At 36.0% G+C, this 19,770-nt stretch overlaps 2 protein-coding genes and 1 non-coding gene across 3 annotated transcripts in view; 2 read left to right on the forward strand and 1 right to left on the reverse strand.

Annotated features, from left to right (window-relative positions):
- Window positions 1–293: 293 nt before the first annotated feature.
- On the reverse strand, window positions 294–16,264 carry LOC107752639 (centrosomal protein of 63 kDa-like). Its single transcript, XM_016568665.1, is given in 14 exon segments — window positions 294–799; window positions 801–901; window positions 1,406–1,706; window positions 2,452–2,642; window positions 3,848–3,934; window positions 4,281–4,478; window positions 4,679–4,781; window positions 4,882–5,028; window positions 5,185–5,330; window positions 6,337–6,528; window positions 13,837–13,950; window positions 14,067–14,189; window positions 14,328–14,423; window positions 16,078–16,264. Coding segments are annotated over 14 exon segments (2,010 nt in total). The 5' UTR covers window positions 16,216–16,264; the 3' UTR covers window positions 294–726.
- A 1,587-nt stretch (window positions 16,265–17,851) lies between these two features.
- trnap-ugg (transfer RNA proline (anticodon UGG)) lies at window positions 17,852–17,923 on the forward strand. The gene has a single exon. It is a non-coding gene; the product is annotated as a tRNA-Pro (tRNA).
- Window positions 17,924–18,648: 725 nt separating this feature from the next.
- The window catches only part of LOC107752641 (RING finger protein 223-like), a 4,474-nt gene continuing 3,352 nt past the window's right edge, over window positions 18,649–19,770 (forward strand). Inside the window, exon 1 of the mRNA XM_016568666.1 lies at window positions 18,649–18,714. The gene's annotated coding sequence lies outside the window, so the exon portion shown is untranslated. The remainder of the gene's footprint in view (window positions 18,715–19,770) is intronic.

Genomic DNA, 19,770 nt, shown 5'->3' on the forward strand with positions numbered 1-19,770 from the left:
TTACAGCGGGCTGTGATAGGCCACTAAACATAGGTGGAGACTTGAGAGAAAAAGCTTGTGTGTTTGACGTCAACATTACATCTCCGCTGTGCAACACTGTTAAAGGATACGACCCCCGAGAATGTATCTGATCCCATCACATGTCCAAACAGCTTTTTCCCCGAAGCACAAAGTGATGAAGAAATAAAACCATTCACACAAACTCATCCACTCCCATAACAAACGTAGCTATGAAAACAAGCTTTTAATTCAACCCTTAAAACACACATTCTTCACGATCATGTCAGTAGGTTTACAAAAAAGATGTTTTATATATGTTAAGGCTACTATGTACATAAATATTGATTGCATAAGAAAGGAAAATGAGAAAAAGGCACCGCAAAACAGTACAGAATGTCTAAAGTGCTCAAAAAGATGATGACGGTAGATGCAAGAGACCATATGAAAGTTTAAAGTTCAAGGTACAGGGAATAGGGAGTGTATATGCGATCATTCCTTCACTAGAGCAACAGACATGGAGGTATTCAGCACTTTTGGGACAAAAGTTGTTTGGCACTGCTTTGGTGTCATTTTTGCTGCACTGATGTAACAAGAGTCTTGTCCAATCATCTTGCAGCATCTATGAATCCCGACTAGCTGCCAAAAAACATACTTCTTCTCAAACAGAAATGGCCTTACTGATAGGTCATCACCTGTATACATCTCTGCAAGTTCAGATCAAGGCACTCAGTGGCCGTTTTGGGGGCTGCCGTCCTTGCCCAAGTATTTGGAGACGGTGTTGGCGTTTTCCTGCTTCATGCTGAATGTGAGCGTCCAGTCTCTGAAGCAGCTCCTGAGACCACAGCGTTTCCTCCTCCAGAAACCTTGTAGTCACTGAGCCATTTAGAGATCCAGTGGAGTTCTGGAGGAAGAGGGAGGAACTGACTGTTAAGGCTGTATGGGTCAATGGCAAATCGGAGTGTACACAAAAAAAGAAAAATCTTTAAAAAAATCTTCTATAAAACTTGTGCCAAGGTCTTATAAATGAACTTTCTTTTTTCTTATTGTATTGAAAAACATTTTTAAATTTAAAAATAAGATTTTAAATATACTTCTCAAGGTAAACAAACAAAACAAAACAAAACAAAAAATATATATAGAATATATAGACACACATATATGAATTATTAATTTAGAAATATCATTATGTTTTGGGAGTCAACCACATTATGTTTTCATAATGTTTTCAAGGTTTTCTGTTCAGGAATTTAATTCTTAATATGGCTTTTTTTCTTCATTATGATATCTATACAGTTGTATGCATGAGTAGCATTTTTAATATATTTTTGAATAAGTTCATAGATGGGGACATCATGTCCCACTGACCCATATCTCTATTACTGACCAAAGGCAGAAAGTTGTCTACCGAGCTGGAAGCTTGAGCTTCCTCTCCATTAACCGCTGCACTGAGAAGAGCTGCCATCCTGTGGGCTTTATGGCTTGAAGATGAAGATGAGGCAGACGATGCAGAAGAGTGGGCCGGGGACACAGCCATCAGGCTCTCTTGTGATTGGCCATCGGAGCGATGAGGGGAAGTTTGCGACAGGTTCTCAAGCTGTTTGAGGAGTGTCTGTATTTGGCCCTCATAGTGCGAGGCTCTTTCCTGCATCCGAGTCTCCATGGCCTGCAGCTCCTCCTGGTGTCTGCGCTGTACATCCTCATCAGATCTGTGACAGCACATAACACAACTACATAATGCACTTATACAAACTACCATTCAAAAGAGTTTCGGTACAGTAAGAGAAATAAATATTTTTATTCTGCAACAATGAAATAAATTTATCAAAAGCAACAGTAAAGACATTTATGTTACAAAAGATTTGCTGAAATGAGAATCCTAAAAAAAGTATCATGGCTTCCACAAAATTATTAAGCAGCACAACCATTTTAAACACCGATAACAAAACAGAAATGTTTCTTGATCAGCATGTTACAATGATTTCTAAAGGATCATGTGACACTGAAGACTGGAGTAATGGCTGCTGAAAATATAGCTTTGCCATTACAGGAATAAATTACATTTTAAAATATATTAAAACAAAACAGTTATTTTAAATTTTAATAATATTTCACAAGATTACTGTTTTACTGTATTTTTAACTACCTTGGTACATCAAAAACATCAAATAATCTTACTGACCCCAAACTTTTGAATGCTAGTGAACATGCATTCATGTCACTTGTTGGCAAGGATACCTGAATTTTTTGTACAAAGAGTTCACATAGTCATTGTCATACTTCTCCTTACTTGATGAGTGATCAAGAAATAGTGCAAAATCATAAAAAAAATATTTTCCAAATCCTAAAATGTTCTGTTTATCCCAAATTGTCAATGTGGTCTTAGACTTTTGGAGTTCTCTGACTGTATGTGTTAAGACGAGTGAACATTTTTTATGTGGAAATATCAGGTACCTGTTCTGAGCGTTCTTGTTCTGATTTTGTAGCAACGCTCTCTCGTACTTGTCCTGCCAGGTCTGGTTGTTGGCCTCCATGCGAGCTCGTAGCTCAGTAATTTCCAGCCTCAGATGCCTGTTCTCTTCCTCCAAACTGTTCAGAGATGACACGTAGCTGTCTCTAAGACTCGCCAGCTCTCCGTCACGCCTCTGACAGACAAACAAAGAGAAAAGGTGATCAACAACGACGTGAAAAAGGAATGCAAAACAGAAATAAGAAATATAAATGAAAACAATCTGACTTGCATCATAAATTCATCCCTCAGTTTGTAAAAAGTAACAAAATCCATGGTTACGAGGCAAGGCACTGTTAAAAGTTAAAATGCACAACCATCCAACTGTTTCAAATTACTAGCCACAAGACACAGTCAGACACAACTGGGTACAAACATTGTCCATGCAAAATTATAAAGCATCTAATCACTCATGAACTCAGGGATTAAAGTGTTCCGTCGCTACGACGGATTTCCGTCAGTTCATAAAGACAGTCACTTGCTAACAAGAGGGAAAAAAACTGCTCTTAAACTGGGTGTGTGACAGGTATGGCTGAGGAATGAGGTTTGGTCGAAGAAAAATTTTCAGTCAAAAGATTTTCTTTTTGCTTTAACCCCTGCAATATAATAAGAAGTAGAATAAGACAAATAAGTAACCAATCATATGAAATTAGTATTAATAAATTAATTTGTACTACAGAGGTGGCACAGAAGAACACAAAAGTGGCTTGTAGGTACATTTTCAGACGTTTAATGAGGCTCAGAGGTAGCATGAGTGCAATTAAATTCATAAATTAATGTGGAGATTAATGTTTTAAATATAACATTTTGAAAACAGAAATATGATTTAAATAACTGAAATTGTACACTAAAATTGAAACTAAATCCGTCAGCAGGTGGCGGCAAGTCACTGATTTTATCACTGAATCATTCATTCAATTGATTTGTTCAAACAGCCGAATCATTCAGGAATGAAGCAAGTGACTGTCTTTATGAACTGACAGAAATCCGTCGTAGCGACGGAACACTTTAATCCCTGTGAACTGTTTAAATAAAATTCATATTTCTATTAAATAACATACAGTTCTTGACATTTCTGAAATCATGGAGTTTTAATGAATTATGGTTAATTAATTTAATGTATTGACACTTTCGGATTTTGTTAATGAAATAAGCTGTTTGAAAACAAGCAGAGTTTTCATTATAATACCAGAAATCAGGGGGCCTTCGAGTCAAAAAGGTTGATACTGTTCAAATGATGTTAATGCAGATGCTGTTAACAGAGCTTAATATAGCTCTGAACATTAGTTAAATGAACACAATAAAAGGAAAATAAAGGTTTACTGAGCAAAGGATGGAAACCTTAGGTGATCTTGACTCGACTCTCTCAAGAAGATCACTTAGATGCTGATTCTCAAGCTTTAGAGTTTCAAGCTGGACCTGTGTCACCTACAAAAACCAACATAACAGCACAATCAGTTTATTCATGATATAACAAACCAGTACTTCTCAGCAAGCACAGGTTTCTTCTTATTGGGTGATAAATGGCAGGTTTTTGTTTTTGGTGCCTAATCTAATCTGCCTAATCTGGACAGGTTGCAAGTGTGTTTTGGTGAACCTTGAGTTCTGATGCCCACCGCTCTGCTCGCTCCACTTCTGCCCGTAACTGTCGCTCAATACTGGAGGAGGAACCAGTGAGTGTGGCAATGGTGATGTCACGCTGATGAAGTTTGCTGGTTAACTCACACTTGCAACCTGCCTAATCGGGACAGGTTGCAAGTGTGTTTTGGTGAACCTTGAGTTCTGATGCCCGCCGCTCTGCTCGCTCCACTTCTGCCCGTAACTGTCGCTCAATACTGGAGGCGGAGCCAGTGAGCGTGGCAATGGTGATGTCACGCTGATGAAGTTCGCTGGTTAACTGAGACACCTCCTTCCTCATTCCCTCCAACTCCCCACAACGAGTCTGTTCGGCCCTTTCAAGCTCTGCACATAACTATGGAGTTATGGGGTTTAAAGAGTTAAATTTGACCCAATATGGTCATCAGTAATTTGTACATACAGTATTTCTAAATCTAATAACCCTCATTGTCAATGAGACAGTTCAGTGTGTTCAAATAAATAAAGCTGGTCAACCACACACTGATAATACATTAAACCTCAAACTGTAAAAAACATATTGCTTATTGTGCGTACACGTTTGTTTTCAGCCGTACAGCGAACGTGTTCCTCCTCCATCTGTTTCCACTCATTTTCTCGTCTGCTCATCTCTGCTTTATGCTTTCTCATGCTCTCCAACCTGACAAAACAAAATAGAGTTCAAGGTTTATATTCCAGAATAAGCTTTCTATTGTTAGTTGTTGCTGCTGTCATGAAAAAACTTTTGGAAAACGTCTCACTTGTCTCGAAGTCTGATGACCTCAGCTTTCAGGTGATTCTCACAAGTCTGGGAACTGTTCAACTTGGCTGTGACTTTCTCCAGCTCTTGTCTAAGGGAGGCCAAGTTTGGAGACGAACCGTGTGATGCTAAACATTCCTCTAGAGACCTATACAAAGAGATAAGTGATTTGTAAAGCACGGTTGCACACTGAGATTGACTGATACTTGATTGTTACTTTATGGACTGTTGTTAAATGATAAATCCTACAATAATATTTCTGTGTATGCAAGCACAGAATATTGAAAGGCAGATAATAATATACCTAATGACTTGCTCTTTTGCTTGCAGAGTTTGGTTAAGTCGGGTCACTTCCCGCCGTAACTGCTGCTGCTGGATTCCTGTGCTACGTACAAACTGATCCTGAGCATCAAGTGTAGCCCTTAGCTCCTCTTGCTCTTCACTCAAAACCTGCAGAGAACAGCGTTGCCATTATTCAATCAATCAAGTTTGATATAAAACAGCATTTTGTGCTTTGCTCAGCTATTAATGCTTCAGCTATTAAACCAGGGGCCAGTTGCATAAACATAGCCACTATGTTAAGACTGTCTTAAGGCCAACTAGCAGTTAGCCAAGAGATAATCTCACTTTTCTGATTGAAATTGGGCCACTCTACATTTTTGTAACTGACTTTAAATGACCAGTTATGACCAGTCTAGAAGAAAACTTTTTAAGGCTAGTCTAAGCAGTTTATGCAACCGGCCCCAGTATCTAATGCTGCCTTAAAGTCAAGTTGGAACAATCATATTATTGAACTGAGCTTTACGAGTTTTCAAAATATAAAAATGAAAAACAAAATCATCATAAAATCATCAAAAAAGCGATCCATACAACTTGTGCACTATATTACTTATATAACTGAAGTTATATTTTGTGTGAGAAACAACCCAAAATTTAAGATTACCCAGTAATAACCTTTCCCCTTAAAGCATGTTTGAGCTTCCGTTACCCATGTTTGATGTGCTCTATATATGTGCTTAGATCAATGTTTATATGTGAATAAAAGCCTAAATTAAATATGTTCATCATATAAAGCGAACATGCCTCTTCAGAAGACTTGCATTAAACTGCTTGATTCATATGGATCACAATTAAAATGTCTTTATGTGCTTTTTGAAGCTTTACATTTTAGGTTTCATGGACTCTCAATGGATGGACAAAAATGATGAGAGAATATTACAAATATTTTGATTTGTGTTCTGAAATTAAACAAAAGTTTGGTTTTGTAAAAACATGAAAATTAATAAATAATGACAGAATTTTCATTTTTGGGTGAACTAACCCTTTAAGCTTTTAAGAAGGAACTCCCCAGGAAGATATGAAGGCAACATATACCTCCTCTTCCTTTGGTTTTTCACGCCACACCACACACTAATGTCCATCTCTGCCTCTACTATTCTTGTGGTTCTGGATCTACCTGTCCCCGTACGTGAGCTGCAGCGGGGCAGCTGACCTGATGTTCCTTGTTAGAGTCTCCCAGCTCATCCTGAAGCAGCCGAAGTCTTTCCAGTTCCAGTTCTTGAGTATGTAGGCTGTCCTGAGCCCTCTGCAGCTGAGAGCGCAGCCGCTGCAGTTCCGCCTGCTCCTGTGTCCGACCTACACCCGGAGTCTGACACGCAAAATTTCACACATACTAATATTACAATACAACTTTACTAATCCTTGAAAGAAGAGTGGTGAGCTCATAACTCCATTGTAAAACTTGTACCAGCACCTTCAACCAAAACAACACCATATTAAAATATCATGCTTGATTCAGTTTTCAAACCTGGAATAAAACACTGTTAAAGGTGCAGTATGTAATATTGACAGCTAGTGGCTGAAATGGGTACTGCAGTCCAAAATCAAAATATTGGAGAGCGTTGTTTCTGCCACCTTGCCTCCTAAGGCTGATGATACACGGGGCAACTTTTTTTGAGCAATGTTGCCTGGGCACTTTCCTATTGAGAATGGGTAACAAATTTCTATATGGATACTTTAGATCGGTCGTGAGCCCTGTGTCTCACCTGGTTGCCGTTGACGGCAACATTAGCCAAAGTTGCCCAGCAACATTTCTCAAAAAAGTTGCCCAGTGTATCATCAGCCTTGACTCCACATTCTGCCACAGAACACACATTTCAAAGCTGAATAACTGACTGTAGATTTTTTTTTTTTTTGGAGAAACAAATATGTGAACTTAACATGTTTCCTAAATATATGCAAACATATTATGGTATTTTTACGCTTTAGTACAGTCAAAAAATTACATACAGCACCTTTAATCATATAAAGCCTACAGCGTCATATCTGATTTATAAGGCTTATAAATTGTCAACATGACCAAAACTTTGCAGAACAACCTGTTGTACACAATCTATTAATTAGTTTATACTTTTTAGCCTAAAAAAGGTTGTGGTACATGTGTCTTTTGGCTTTAATCTTTAATGAATTTATAAAGTAAACTTAAGAATAACTTTTATTTTGTTAGTAATATTTAAATACAAACACTTACTGGACTGAAGCATCTTATGTTTATTAGATTATCCATACATCATTTTTTAGAAAAATCATGTTAAAATTTGATTATCAAATTTATAATACATCAGGCTTTTGAGACGTTTATTTGTATATCTCAGTCATTAGTGTATTGCATTATACTGTACATAAAACGACAGAGCTTTGCTCATAAAACTTAGCATTTAAATATCACCTTACTAAAACATATTATTAAAAAATATAGTGTGATAACTGATATTTACATGCATTTTACCTTAGTAGTCTGTTATACTGTTATAAAAAATTTACTGATTTACATTACAAGCTATCAGAATTTCATTTTACAAGTTGGCCATATAAATATCAGCACATACACTAAATTGCATATATTTAGCTCAGTTTGCTAATGTTTTTGAGATGTTTTTTCCTCGAGTATGAGCGGGCCCGGATTAAGAGCATATAGGGCCCTGGGGCTATAGCAAACCCAAGGGCCCCCTTCATAGTAGCCTATCTTCGTGTCAGAACATTGTTTTGTTTTTTCTTTTCTCAAATCTACAACACACAGCGATACAAGGAGTATGCATACTAAATATTCCAAGCTACAACATATTAAAAGCATAAATTCATTAACACCAGATATATAATGTCAAAGCAAACAGGTTTTCTTTGGGCTAAAATTCAGCCCATCTGGCCCACATTTCCCCATAAATGTTTTGCTGGGGTTAGGGCCATTAAACAAATAATAATAAATATTTTGAATATACTGCAAATGCATTTAACAATATTATTATTCCATTATTGCAGGCTTTTAATTACCAAATTAATATGTTACTTTACAGTTTATTAGAACTATTAAATTATTTTTTGTAGTTGCCCTATGAAAAGCTAAACTGTAATTCATGAATCCAAAGTTAACCATAGCAGCCTATTAGTAAGATCATGAATCAGGCAAAACCCATGTTCCTCATTACCATGGTTTTACGGTTTCTATAACAACAACAACAAAAATGTATAATAATAACAATAATGATAATAAGCTAACAGAAACAAATGTAGGTCACACTTTATTTTAAGGTGTCCTTCTTACAGTGTAATTATACATGTAAGTACTGAGTAATATTAATTAACTACATGTACTTACTATATGGTAAGGGTTAGGATTTTGGTTTGGTTTATGGTTACTTGCATGTAATTATGCATAATTAATTGTTATTATAATAGTAAGTACATGTAACGTGTAACAAAGACACCTTGAAAAAAGGTGTACATGTGTCTTTTGGCTTTAATCTTTAATGATTTTTATAAAGTAAACTTAAGAATAACTTTTATTTTGTTAGTAATATTTAAATACAAACACTTACTGGACTGAAGCATCTTATGTTTACTAGATTATCCATACATCATTTTTTAGAAAAATCATGTTAAAATTTGATTATCAGATTTATAATACATCAGGCTTTTGAGACGTTTATTTGTATATCTCAGTCATTAGTGTATTGCATTATACTGTACATAAAACGACAGAGCTTTGCTCATAAAACTTAGCATTTATCCTGGGCACTTTCCTATTGAGAATGGGTAACAAATTTCTATATGGATACTTTAGATCGGTCGTGGGCCCTGTGTCTCACCTGGTTGCCGTTGACGGCAACATTAGCCAAAGTTGCCCAGCAACATTTCTCAAAAAAGTTGCCCAGTGTATCATCAGCCTTGACTCCACATTCTGCCACAGAACACACATTTCAAAGCTGAATAACTGACTGTAGATTTTTTTTTTTTTTGGAGAAACAAATATGTGAACTTAACATGTTTCCTAAATATATGCAAACATATTATGGTATTTTTACGCTTTAGTACAGTCAAAAAATTACATACAGCACCTTTAATCATATAAAGCCTACAGCGTCATATCTGATTTATAAGGCTTATAAATTGTCAACATGACCAAAACTTTGCAGAACAACCTGTTGTACACAATCTATTAATTAGTTTATACTTTTTAGCCTAAAAAAGGTTGTGGTACATGTGTCTTTTGGCTTTAATCTTTAATGATCCCCCTTCATAGTAGCCTATCTTCGTGTCAGAACATTGTTTTGTTTTTTCTTTTCTCAAATCTACAACACACAGCGATACATGGAGTATGCATACTAAATATTCCAAGCTACAACATATTAAAAGCATAAATTCATTAACACCAGATATATAATGTCAAAGCAAACAGGTTTTCTTTGGGCTAAAATTCAGCCCATCTGGCCCACATTTCCCCATAAATGTTTTGCTGGGGTTAGGGCCATTAAACAAATAATAATAAATATTTTGAATATACTGCAAATGCATTTAACAATATTATTATTCCATTATTGCAGGCTTTTAATTACCAAATTAATATGTTACTTTACAGTTTATTAGAACTATTAAATTATTTTTTGTAGTTGCCCTATGAAAAGCTAAACTGTAATTCATGAATCCAAAGTTAACCATAGCAGCCTATTAGTAAGATCATGAATCAGGCAAAACCCATGTTCCACATTACCATGGTTTTACGGTTTCTATAACAACAACAACAAAAATGTATAATAATAACAATAATGATAATAAGCTAACAGAAACAAATGTAGGTCACACTTTATTTTAAGGTGTCCTTCTTACAGTGTAATTATACATGTAAGTACTGAGTAATATTAATTAACTACATGTACTTACTATATGGTAAGGGTTAGGATTTTGGTTTGGCTTATCGTTACTTGCATGTAATTATGCATAATTAATTGTTATTATAATAGTAAGTACATGTAACGTGTAACAAAGACACCTTAAATAAAGTGTTACCAAAATTTAATTATTGTTTGTAATGAAAAACTTAACTTAACTTAACTTAAACAAACTCTATAAAAGAGACGTTTTGCCCTTATAGTACCCAATATAATATTATATATATAATATAGTATAATATTAGTAGTTTATAATAATAAGTGACATTAATGATAAGAGTTACACTTTATTTTAAGGTGTCCTTGTTACAGTGTAATTGTACATATAAGTACTGAGTAATATTAATTAACGACATGTAGTTATGTAATTATGCATAATTAATTGTTATTATAATAGTAAGTACATGTAACGTGTAACAAAGACACCTCGTGTAACAAGGACACCTTAAAATAAAGTGTTACCATGATAATTACCATAATGCCATATTTCTACAGCTTTAGTAACTGTATGGTAAATAGGGGTGGTGCACTGTGGATTGATTGAAATGCTTGTATTTTCCATTGAGTACAGTTTACATCAAGACTTCAGTTTACAAGGAGCTATTTAATCTTGTTTCAGATAGCATCACTTTTATGTTCACATATAATGGTGTAAGTGTCGTTAGTCGAATTCAAATATATCAAGCGATTGGTTATCAGTTTAATAGAGGGGCGAGAGCGGCGCAAGCGTCGGACTAGTTCGCCAGCGCTGCTCGGGAGACACCAGTCCGGTCCAGCTGTTCTCTCACGCTGCGCAGTTTAAAGGCAGGGTATGTGATTTTTCAAAAACACTTTAGAAAACTGATTCGGGACGAATAGCAAAACAAACTTGTAGCCAATCAGCAATAAGGGGCATGTCTACTCGTGATGTGGAGGAGAGAGCTTTCAGTGCATGGGATGGACATTAGCCGAGCCGAGCGACAGAAAGATAGAGATGGCGGATAAAAAACAAAAGAGGAAAACGTCTGCGGAACGATAAGGCAAGAAGTAGGACCCGTGTAAATATCGGATCAGCTTTCCAGCGCTGGAGAGAACTCAAGGAGCGGAGGCCTGCGATCGGACGCCGAGGTTGCTTTGTTTCTTCTCAATAGGTGAGTAACACCATGTCTACAACAGCTAAAGTCTGCCTACACTGGACGCGATCAAACGACCGTTGAAAACCATTTGAAATGTGTGTCAGCACGTCATAAATAGAACCCGGCAGCAGTTTTCTGTCGGGATTTGTTGCGCCGCGCCGCTCACGTCCGTAGACACGGTGTAACATTGGTTTTGCTTTGTTTCACAGAACTAATCGTTGCCTGGGTTGCATACGTATATGTGGGGCGGAGCTATCAAAATAGGGGCAAGACCCTTTTGGGGTAGGGGCGTGTTTGTTTTGGTGATTTCAAATATCAACATTGGCTACCAGAAATCACATACTCTGCCTTTAATCAGGTAGTGCAGTTTCTTTACATGGCTTTTGTTGTTTGTTTGCCACACTGCAAAAAATGCTTTTCTTACAATGCCAAAATATCTAAACATTCTTAAATCAAGAAGGATTTTCTAGACAAGTAAAAATTATTGTCTTGTTTTCAGAAAAAAACATGTCAAAAGTAAGTGAGTTTTTGCCTGAAACAAGCTAAATAATCTGCCAATGGGGTAAGCAAAATAATCTTGTTTTCTGTTTGAAATAAGATTATTTAGCTTACCCCACTGGCAGATTATTTTGCTTGTTCTAAGCAAAAACAAAAATGCTTTAAAAACTGATTCGGGCTGAATCGCAAAACAAACTTGTAGCCAATCAGCAATAAGGGGCGTGTCTACTCGTGATGTGGAGGAGAGAGCTTTCAGTGCATGGGACGGACATTAGCCGAGCCGGGCGACAGAGAGATAGAGATGGCGGATAAAAAACAAAAGAGGAAACCGTCTGCGGAACGATAAGGCAAGAAGTAGGATCCGTGTAAATATCGGATCAGCTTTCCAGTGCTGGAGAGAACTCAAGGAGCGGAGGCCTGTGATCGGACGCCGAGGTTGCTTTGTTTCTTCTCAATAGGTGAGTAACACCGTGTCTACAACAGCTAAAGTCTGCCTACACTGGACGCGATCAAACGACCGTTGAAAACCATTTGAAATTTGTGTCAGCACGTCATAAATAGAACCCGGCAGCAGTTTTCTGTCGGGGATTTGTTGCGCCGCGCCGCTCACGTCCGTAGACACGGTGTAACATTGGTTTTGCTTTGTTTCACAGAACTAATCGTTGCCTGGGTTGCATACGTATATGTGGGGCGGAGCTATCAAAATAGGGGCAAGACCCTTTTGGGGTAGGGGCGTGTTTGTTTTGGTGATTTCAAATATCAACATTGGCTACCAGAAATCACATACTCTGCCTTTAATCAGGTAGTGCAGTTTCTTTACATGGCTTTTGTTGTTTGTTTGCCACACTGCAAAAAATGCTTTTCTTACAATGCCAAAATATCTAAACATTCTTCAATCAAGAAGGATTTTCTAGACAAGTAAAAATTATTGTCTTGTTTTCAGAAAAAAACATGTCAAAAGTAAGTGAGTTTTTGCCTGAAACAAGCTAAATAATCTGCCAATGGGGTAAGCAAAATAATCTTGTTTTCTGTTTGAAATAAGATTATTTAGCTTACCCCACTGGCAGATTATTTTGCTTGTTCTAAGCAAAAACTCACTTCATTTTGACTTGTTTTTTCTGAAAACAAGACAATTTTTACTTGTCTAGAAAATCCTTCTTGATTTAAGAATTTTTAGATATTTTGGCTGAAGACAAGACAAAAAAACTAAGTAAGAAAATATTTTTTTTTGCAGTGCATGCGCTACAATAAAGCCGAGGTGACTAAAAATACCTGCAACTGTAGTTTAAACGAGTACAAAGACATTTTATCGCTCACAACTTTTTAAGAGAAATACTGCAGACACTTGAAAAGAATCAGTAATATGTGGGGTGGGTGGTGTTTTGGCGATCTGTCCACCGGTAAAGTTTGGTTGCTCCCATTCACCAATCCAACCGTCACCCTCGGCTTATCACCATGGTAAAATGAATGATTTTACTGAATATAATGAATGTATGAATATACCCACACAAAACAAATGACCTCCCAAATAAAAACACAGTAGGTTTTATGGGGCTAACCACCGTACATAATGATTTAATAATTATAAAATAATTATTTCTGCCATAATTATTCTTTTCCATTCTCTGCCATTTGACAGAAATAGTGTTTACAGAATAAAGTTAAAGTGGAAAAATATAGGTAATTCTAACCTCACGCTTCTAGTTTTGATTAGAATACATTACATCCGGTCGGGCGGTCGCATACGGTCTAGCCGGTCTGTCGCTTGACGTTTGTCGGAGATAGTGGAAAGGTGGCTTTAGGCCTACTTTTCCTTTCCTCCACAACCAATCACGGGCCTCCCATTGCTCAGGCCCTGGGGCTTCAGCCCTGCCTAGCCCTTATGTTAATCCGGCCCTGAATATGAGCTCCATATTGTCTTATATCATTCTACACGAACCATATAAGCCTGATCATAAAACTTTTTGATTAGATTTTGAAAAACAAAGTCTTAATAATACACACACACATTTATATGTATATATATATATATATATATATATATTATATATACATGCACACACACTTTCTGACTATTATTTCGTATGTTAGGCTTGTAAATGTTCAAATTAGGGCCACCTGGATGAGAGTAAACTGTTCAGCCAGGTTCTTCCTCTGTTCCTCCAGTGAAGTCACTTGTTTCTGATACTGCAGTCTTTGCTGTTCCCACTCTGCTGAACGCTGACGGAACTCCTGCATTCACAAAAATAAATGTTCAATGAACTTCATTCAATTATTGAACTAAAATTATTAAACGATACTATATAAACAAAAATGAAGTCCACTTTATATTTAGCCAGTCTCTGTACCTCCAACTTGCTTTTGAGGTGAGACAGCTCAGTCCTGTCCTCCTCTCTGCTCAGAGCTCCTTCTCGTGCCTCCTTCAGATGCTTACGCTGCAGCTTTTCATAGCTGTGCTTCAATTTAGACAACTGTTGAAAGGAGTTAGTTGTTAACTATATTGATAAAAAAAAATTTGTAGTGAAATGAACTAAATCAAGTCATACAGTGTGTTTGAGTGTAACAATAATATATACAGCACTGCTGCTAAAAATAAAAGCTAATCGTACTTCATCTTTTACATGCTGCAGCTGTTCTTCATACTTCACAACCAGCTCTTGTTTTCCAGCTTGCATCTCATCTAGCTGTTTCCCCAGCACTCGGATCTGGAGAACATAAGAGCCAGTGTGAACTGCAGCTCAAATATGACACCTAGTGGAGCGTGATCTACTTACAACATACATGGACAATGACTTTATTATATAATGCACAATGCAGTCAACACGCATGAATGTGGGGATCCAAAAGTCTGAGACCAGTAGCCAAAATGCTTTTTTTCCCCTGAAATAAAACATTTTTCATAAACATATTATTAACTTAATAATTTTAATGCAAAATCAAATTTAAAAATTAATATTAACTTCATGTAGTATTGTCTTATTTTTTTATTTATTTTATGCCATAATATTTATTTCAGATTTTTCAAAACCTTTGTTTATTTTAAAATTTGATAATAAAACACAAATTTTTAACATGATCTCAGACTTTTGGACCAATGGAGTAATTCCATTTTAATAATATTAGTAATATGTGATATAATATTACTGAATTTAATATAATTTCATATAATTTATGCACCATTAGATGCTAAGTATCTGCATTTGAATCTAATGCACTCTACTTAATCTAACAAAACCAAAATAAAGAAAATAATACCTTTAATAATTAAATTAAAAATTAAAATTCTAAATCAAAACATGTTATAATAAAATACTGCTTTTCCCTATATTACAGTAATAATGTCATGATCAACATGATATATAATCATAAAGTTTCCTGATTTTAGATTTTTCAAAATCTTTGTTTATTTTAAAGTTAGATGGTGAAGCACATATTGTCAACATGATATTAGACTTCTGGAATAATTACAATTACATTTTAGACCCATTAAATAATTAAATAATACTATTATTATTATTATATAATGTGATGTCATCTGGCCATTTAATAATGTTATGTTGATTTAAGCAAGCATGCAAGCATGTGCATTTTAATCTAATATATTCAGTCAGTTATTCTGATATGTCATGTCTAGTTGCCCTAACAAAATGAAAACAAAGAAAACAATACCTTTAAAATATTAAAAAATAAAATAATATAAACATTATATCAGAATACTGTCTGTCCCTATATTACTCACTATATTATTGTAATAGTGTCAAGATCTTGATATGTAATCAGAGAAACTTATACAAGAATTATTGACGTAGCAATCAAAACAATCAACATGGCTTTACCAACAACAGTCCTCACCTATCTAATATGTCATATAGTTAATGCTTGTAATAATGCTCAAACAGAAGCATTCAGTCTAGTCTAGTCTAGTCATGCAGGAAGACCCACGCCTTCATGCAGTTCACCTGCTGTAGCCCCTTTTCCACTACCAACTTCAACATTTGGAAACCACCATCCTGGAGGTCCAGCAGGGACATTATCACCTCTCTCACCCCAAGCGTCTGCCAGGGGTGAAGGTAGAGCATATGACATTTTGCTGAGCCATTATATTTAAGAGAGATCTTACCATGGAAAGTGTAACACAAAACCATCAAAATCAGTTTAGTCCTTCAGAAGATTCTGTGGCCTCATATTACATTTAATTGTATGGAACATGCTTTGTCTCATATGCTACAGTATTAATAACGGATCAGATAACGGAAAGTTGCTTTATAACTTTCAAGACTTTGTTTCAATGTAACAAATTTGCTTCTTACAATAGTTTCACACTCCAAACGAAAGTTTGAACAAGAGTCGATACAATACCTCTGAGCTCCTCTTGTCGAGCAGAGCTCTGGCTGACTGGAGTTCCTCCTGCGTATTCTGCAGACGCAGCTTCATGGCTCGAACCTCAGCCTCCCATTCATGCCGCTTGTGCCCCACCATGGAGTCAATCTGCCGCATCAGCTCCTGTAATTCCGGCTCACAGGATGACAGGACAGAGCTGTGAAGATGAACAGAACATGCAACCTGAATACTGCAAATAGTGGATGCTGTATGCCTACATACAGTGGGTATAGAAAGGAATCACCCCCATTTAAAATAATCGTATTTTGTTGCTTTGCAGCCTGAAATGAAGACAGACACAATTTTTGTTTTATCAAGCTGTATTTACTCAGTGCAACTTATAACATCCAAGTGAAAGATATAACACCAACGTGTCAGAAAAAAATTAAAAAACAGAATCACTAAATTGGAAAAAAGATCACCCTCCTCCTAAAAATGACTTGTAAATAGTGGTCGACCGATATATCGCCAAGGCCAATATATCGGCCGATATTTGGTATTTTTCAAATATCGTCATCGGCCGATAAGTTTTCCTGTTTTGGAAATAATACTTTGTAAGTAATAAGTATGTTTATTTTACAAATTAATTTTTTAATCCATTTTCAAATGATTTCAAATTTCTTAAATATTAATTAAAATAAATACAATTATATCGGCCATCGGCCACCCTGCTTTCCAAGATATCGGCAGTCAAAAAAAATAAATCGGTCGACCACTACTTCAAACTCAATCAGGTGTAGCTAATCACCTTCTCAACGGCACACAAAGCCATTTGACTTTCAACTGTGATCAGCTGTGCTCATTTTTTGATCAGCTCAGCATGAAAAGAGCTTTCCTGGAGCATTTCAGTCCTTGATAGTGCAACTGAAGTAGGGTGACCATACGTGCCATTTTTCCCGGACGCGTCCTTGCCAGGATTTGTTTTGGCTTTGTTTTCCTGTTTTCATGCTTGCTGAAGGTAATGATCGAAAAGTAGTTTGACCAATAACATGCAGGCATTGTACATAATGGACCAATCATGGTGTGTGTGAGAAGGTGGGATTTACGGTCAAAGCGATGCAATTACGCGTACATAGGATGTGTGTTTGACTTACCTAACAGTAATAAAATAGCATATCTACCCTAGCGGGTGTACCTGTGAAAACGACGACGTGTTTACGGGAAATAGAAAGTAACGTTACGTATGTACGTAGTAACAACGCCACTGACTGACGCGTGTAACTTAGATTCATGTGCAGAGTACTAACAATATTTGCATCTAATGTCAACTAAAATAAGACTAACTTCGACACAATATTATAATTAAAACGCATGTTGTTGCTTTTTACGAGGATGTAGTCTGACATTATTTCACTAAGCTTCACCTGACATAAATACTTGTCGTATTTTAAGCGGCTCGTTGGTCTAGGGGTATGATGTATTTTCTTATTTATTTATTTTTATATGGTCCATTTACTCCTAACAGTAATAAAATAGCATATCTACCCTAGCGGGTGTACCTGTGAGACGACGTGTTTACGGGAAATAGAAAGTAACTTTACGTATGTACGTAGTAACAACGCCACTGACTGACGCGTGTAACTTAGATTCATATGCAGAGTACTAACAATATTTGCATCTAATGTCAACTAAAATAAGACTAACTTCGACACAATATTATAATTAAAACGCATGTTGTTGCTTTTTACGAGGATGTAGTCTGACATTATTTCACTAAGCTTCACCTGACATAAATACTTGTCGTATTTTAAGCGGCTCGTTGGTCTAGGGGTATGATTTTCGCTTTGGGTGCGAGAGGTCCCGGGTTCAAATCCCGGACGAGCCCATATATTTTTTTGACTTGGACATTTTTGTGAGATAATATGTTAATAGTTCTCGATTATTATTGTGGTATATATAAGTATATATACTAGCAAAATCCAACAATTTATCTAAGAACATTGACTGCTCAAGAAGACTATTTGGTCAAGTCATATTGGATGTAATTGTAATATCACAAAATAAAAAAATTAACATATTTTAGGATGAGAAAAAAGCAAAGCTTTTTTCAAAAAAAAAAATACTAACATAGAAAACTGTTAAAACAAGTGTTTTCCATTATTCCAGAATAACCTATAATACTTTATGAATAACCTATTCATATTATGATGTCCTCTCTAAGTTTAAGACACTATGTACCTGAAAACATACAATGTACTGATCAGTATTTTTCCCCTTTTCTTCTCTGCCTCTGACCTTCCTCTGTCCTGAGATCCAAACTGTCTTCCCATATCCAGCACTTTGTTGTCATGAACCCTCAGAAGGATAAAGGTTTTATCATCTTTAAATATGGAATTTCTGATCTCACGGAAATTCATAAAGATTTGCAGTAATGACATGGAGACACTTATTTCTGAATAACTAGTGAGATTTGCTTTGTGTGGCAATGGGGGAGGAGAAGGGCATGTATCACCTCCCCCACGACTCCACAGCCACTTTAAAACGCTTATTCAGACTGACAGCAGAGCCAGTTTGCTCTTATTCACACACCCACTAAATTCTCAGTCAGATGAGTTCATCTCCTGACAAATATCTGTAACAGTCCATACAGAGAACTGGATTAGGAGTCATTTTACTGTAAGTATATTTCTTGATTTCTTTCCTTCAAAACTAAGGTTAATTTACATTTATTTTTGTTTGTTTCATTAAACTGATTAAAAATTATTTTGATATTCAGTTACACAGCAAACGATCTTGGTTTCTCAATAAGTATTTTGTTGTTGTCCAGTAAGGTATCCAAACATCATTAAAACAAGATAAATGTACGTTAGAAACAAAACTGCATAAGATATTGACATTTTAAAAATGTTGACAACTATTCTAATACAACTTTGATTTTTTTCTTACCTCATTATCAAAAGTTTTTCCTTGCTTAAAGTGTAAGCCTTAACAGTTTAGTGAGGTTTAAGCTTAAAAAAATGAGATGTATTTTCTGAAACACCATATTTTTATGCACTATTGCTTCTAATGTACCTATGTTTAATGGTTTAGATGTTTTTAGTGGGGAAAAAAAAATAATTGAGTGATTTTTGCAGTGTGCTGGTTAACATGATAAAGAAAGGACGCACTGTTCAAACGGTTTGACAAAAGTCAAGTTACAGTTTGACTAAGGATGTTTCTCATATAATCTTTTACCTGACCATCGTGATAACAAGACAGCAAAATTAACTAAACATATAATATTACGTAAGAGTAGTCTTTCTTCTGGAATATTCTATAAATTGTATATTGTACTGGTGAAGTGAAATTAGATGCTCTCATGGTTGCAGAAACCAAAGATCTTGTCATTCTTTCATGCAGTATTGTTTTGTCTGCATTAGTACTCAGAAAGGGGTCAGAGGTCAACACTCAGAGGTCATATTCAAGAGTAACAGGTGGTCTGCAGCATTAGAGTAGAATGCTATAAGGATGAATGGTCAGTGGGGGTCGATCGGGCAATGGCTTTGCCATCTGCTTCAAGATTTTACTGTCACTTTACTGTGCTTAAAGGGATAGTTCATACAAATCTGAAAATTCTATCATTTACTCGGATTGTTCCAAACCTGTATGCATTTCTTTCTAATGCAGAAATGGATTCCAATGTTTGGACCACAAAAAAAATAAAATAAATAAAAATAAATATAATTATATATA

This window comes from Sinocyclocheilus rhinocerous, unplaced genomic scaffold (assembly GCF_001515625.1).
Source record: "Sinocyclocheilus rhinocerous isolate Xijiao unplaced genomic scaffold, SAMN03320098_v1.1 scaffold1733, whole genome shotgun sequence".
In the NCBI taxonomy this organism is placed as follows: domain Eukaryota; kingdom Metazoa; phylum Chordata; class Actinopteri; order Cypriniformes; family Cyprinidae; genus Sinocyclocheilus; species Sinocyclocheilus rhinocerous.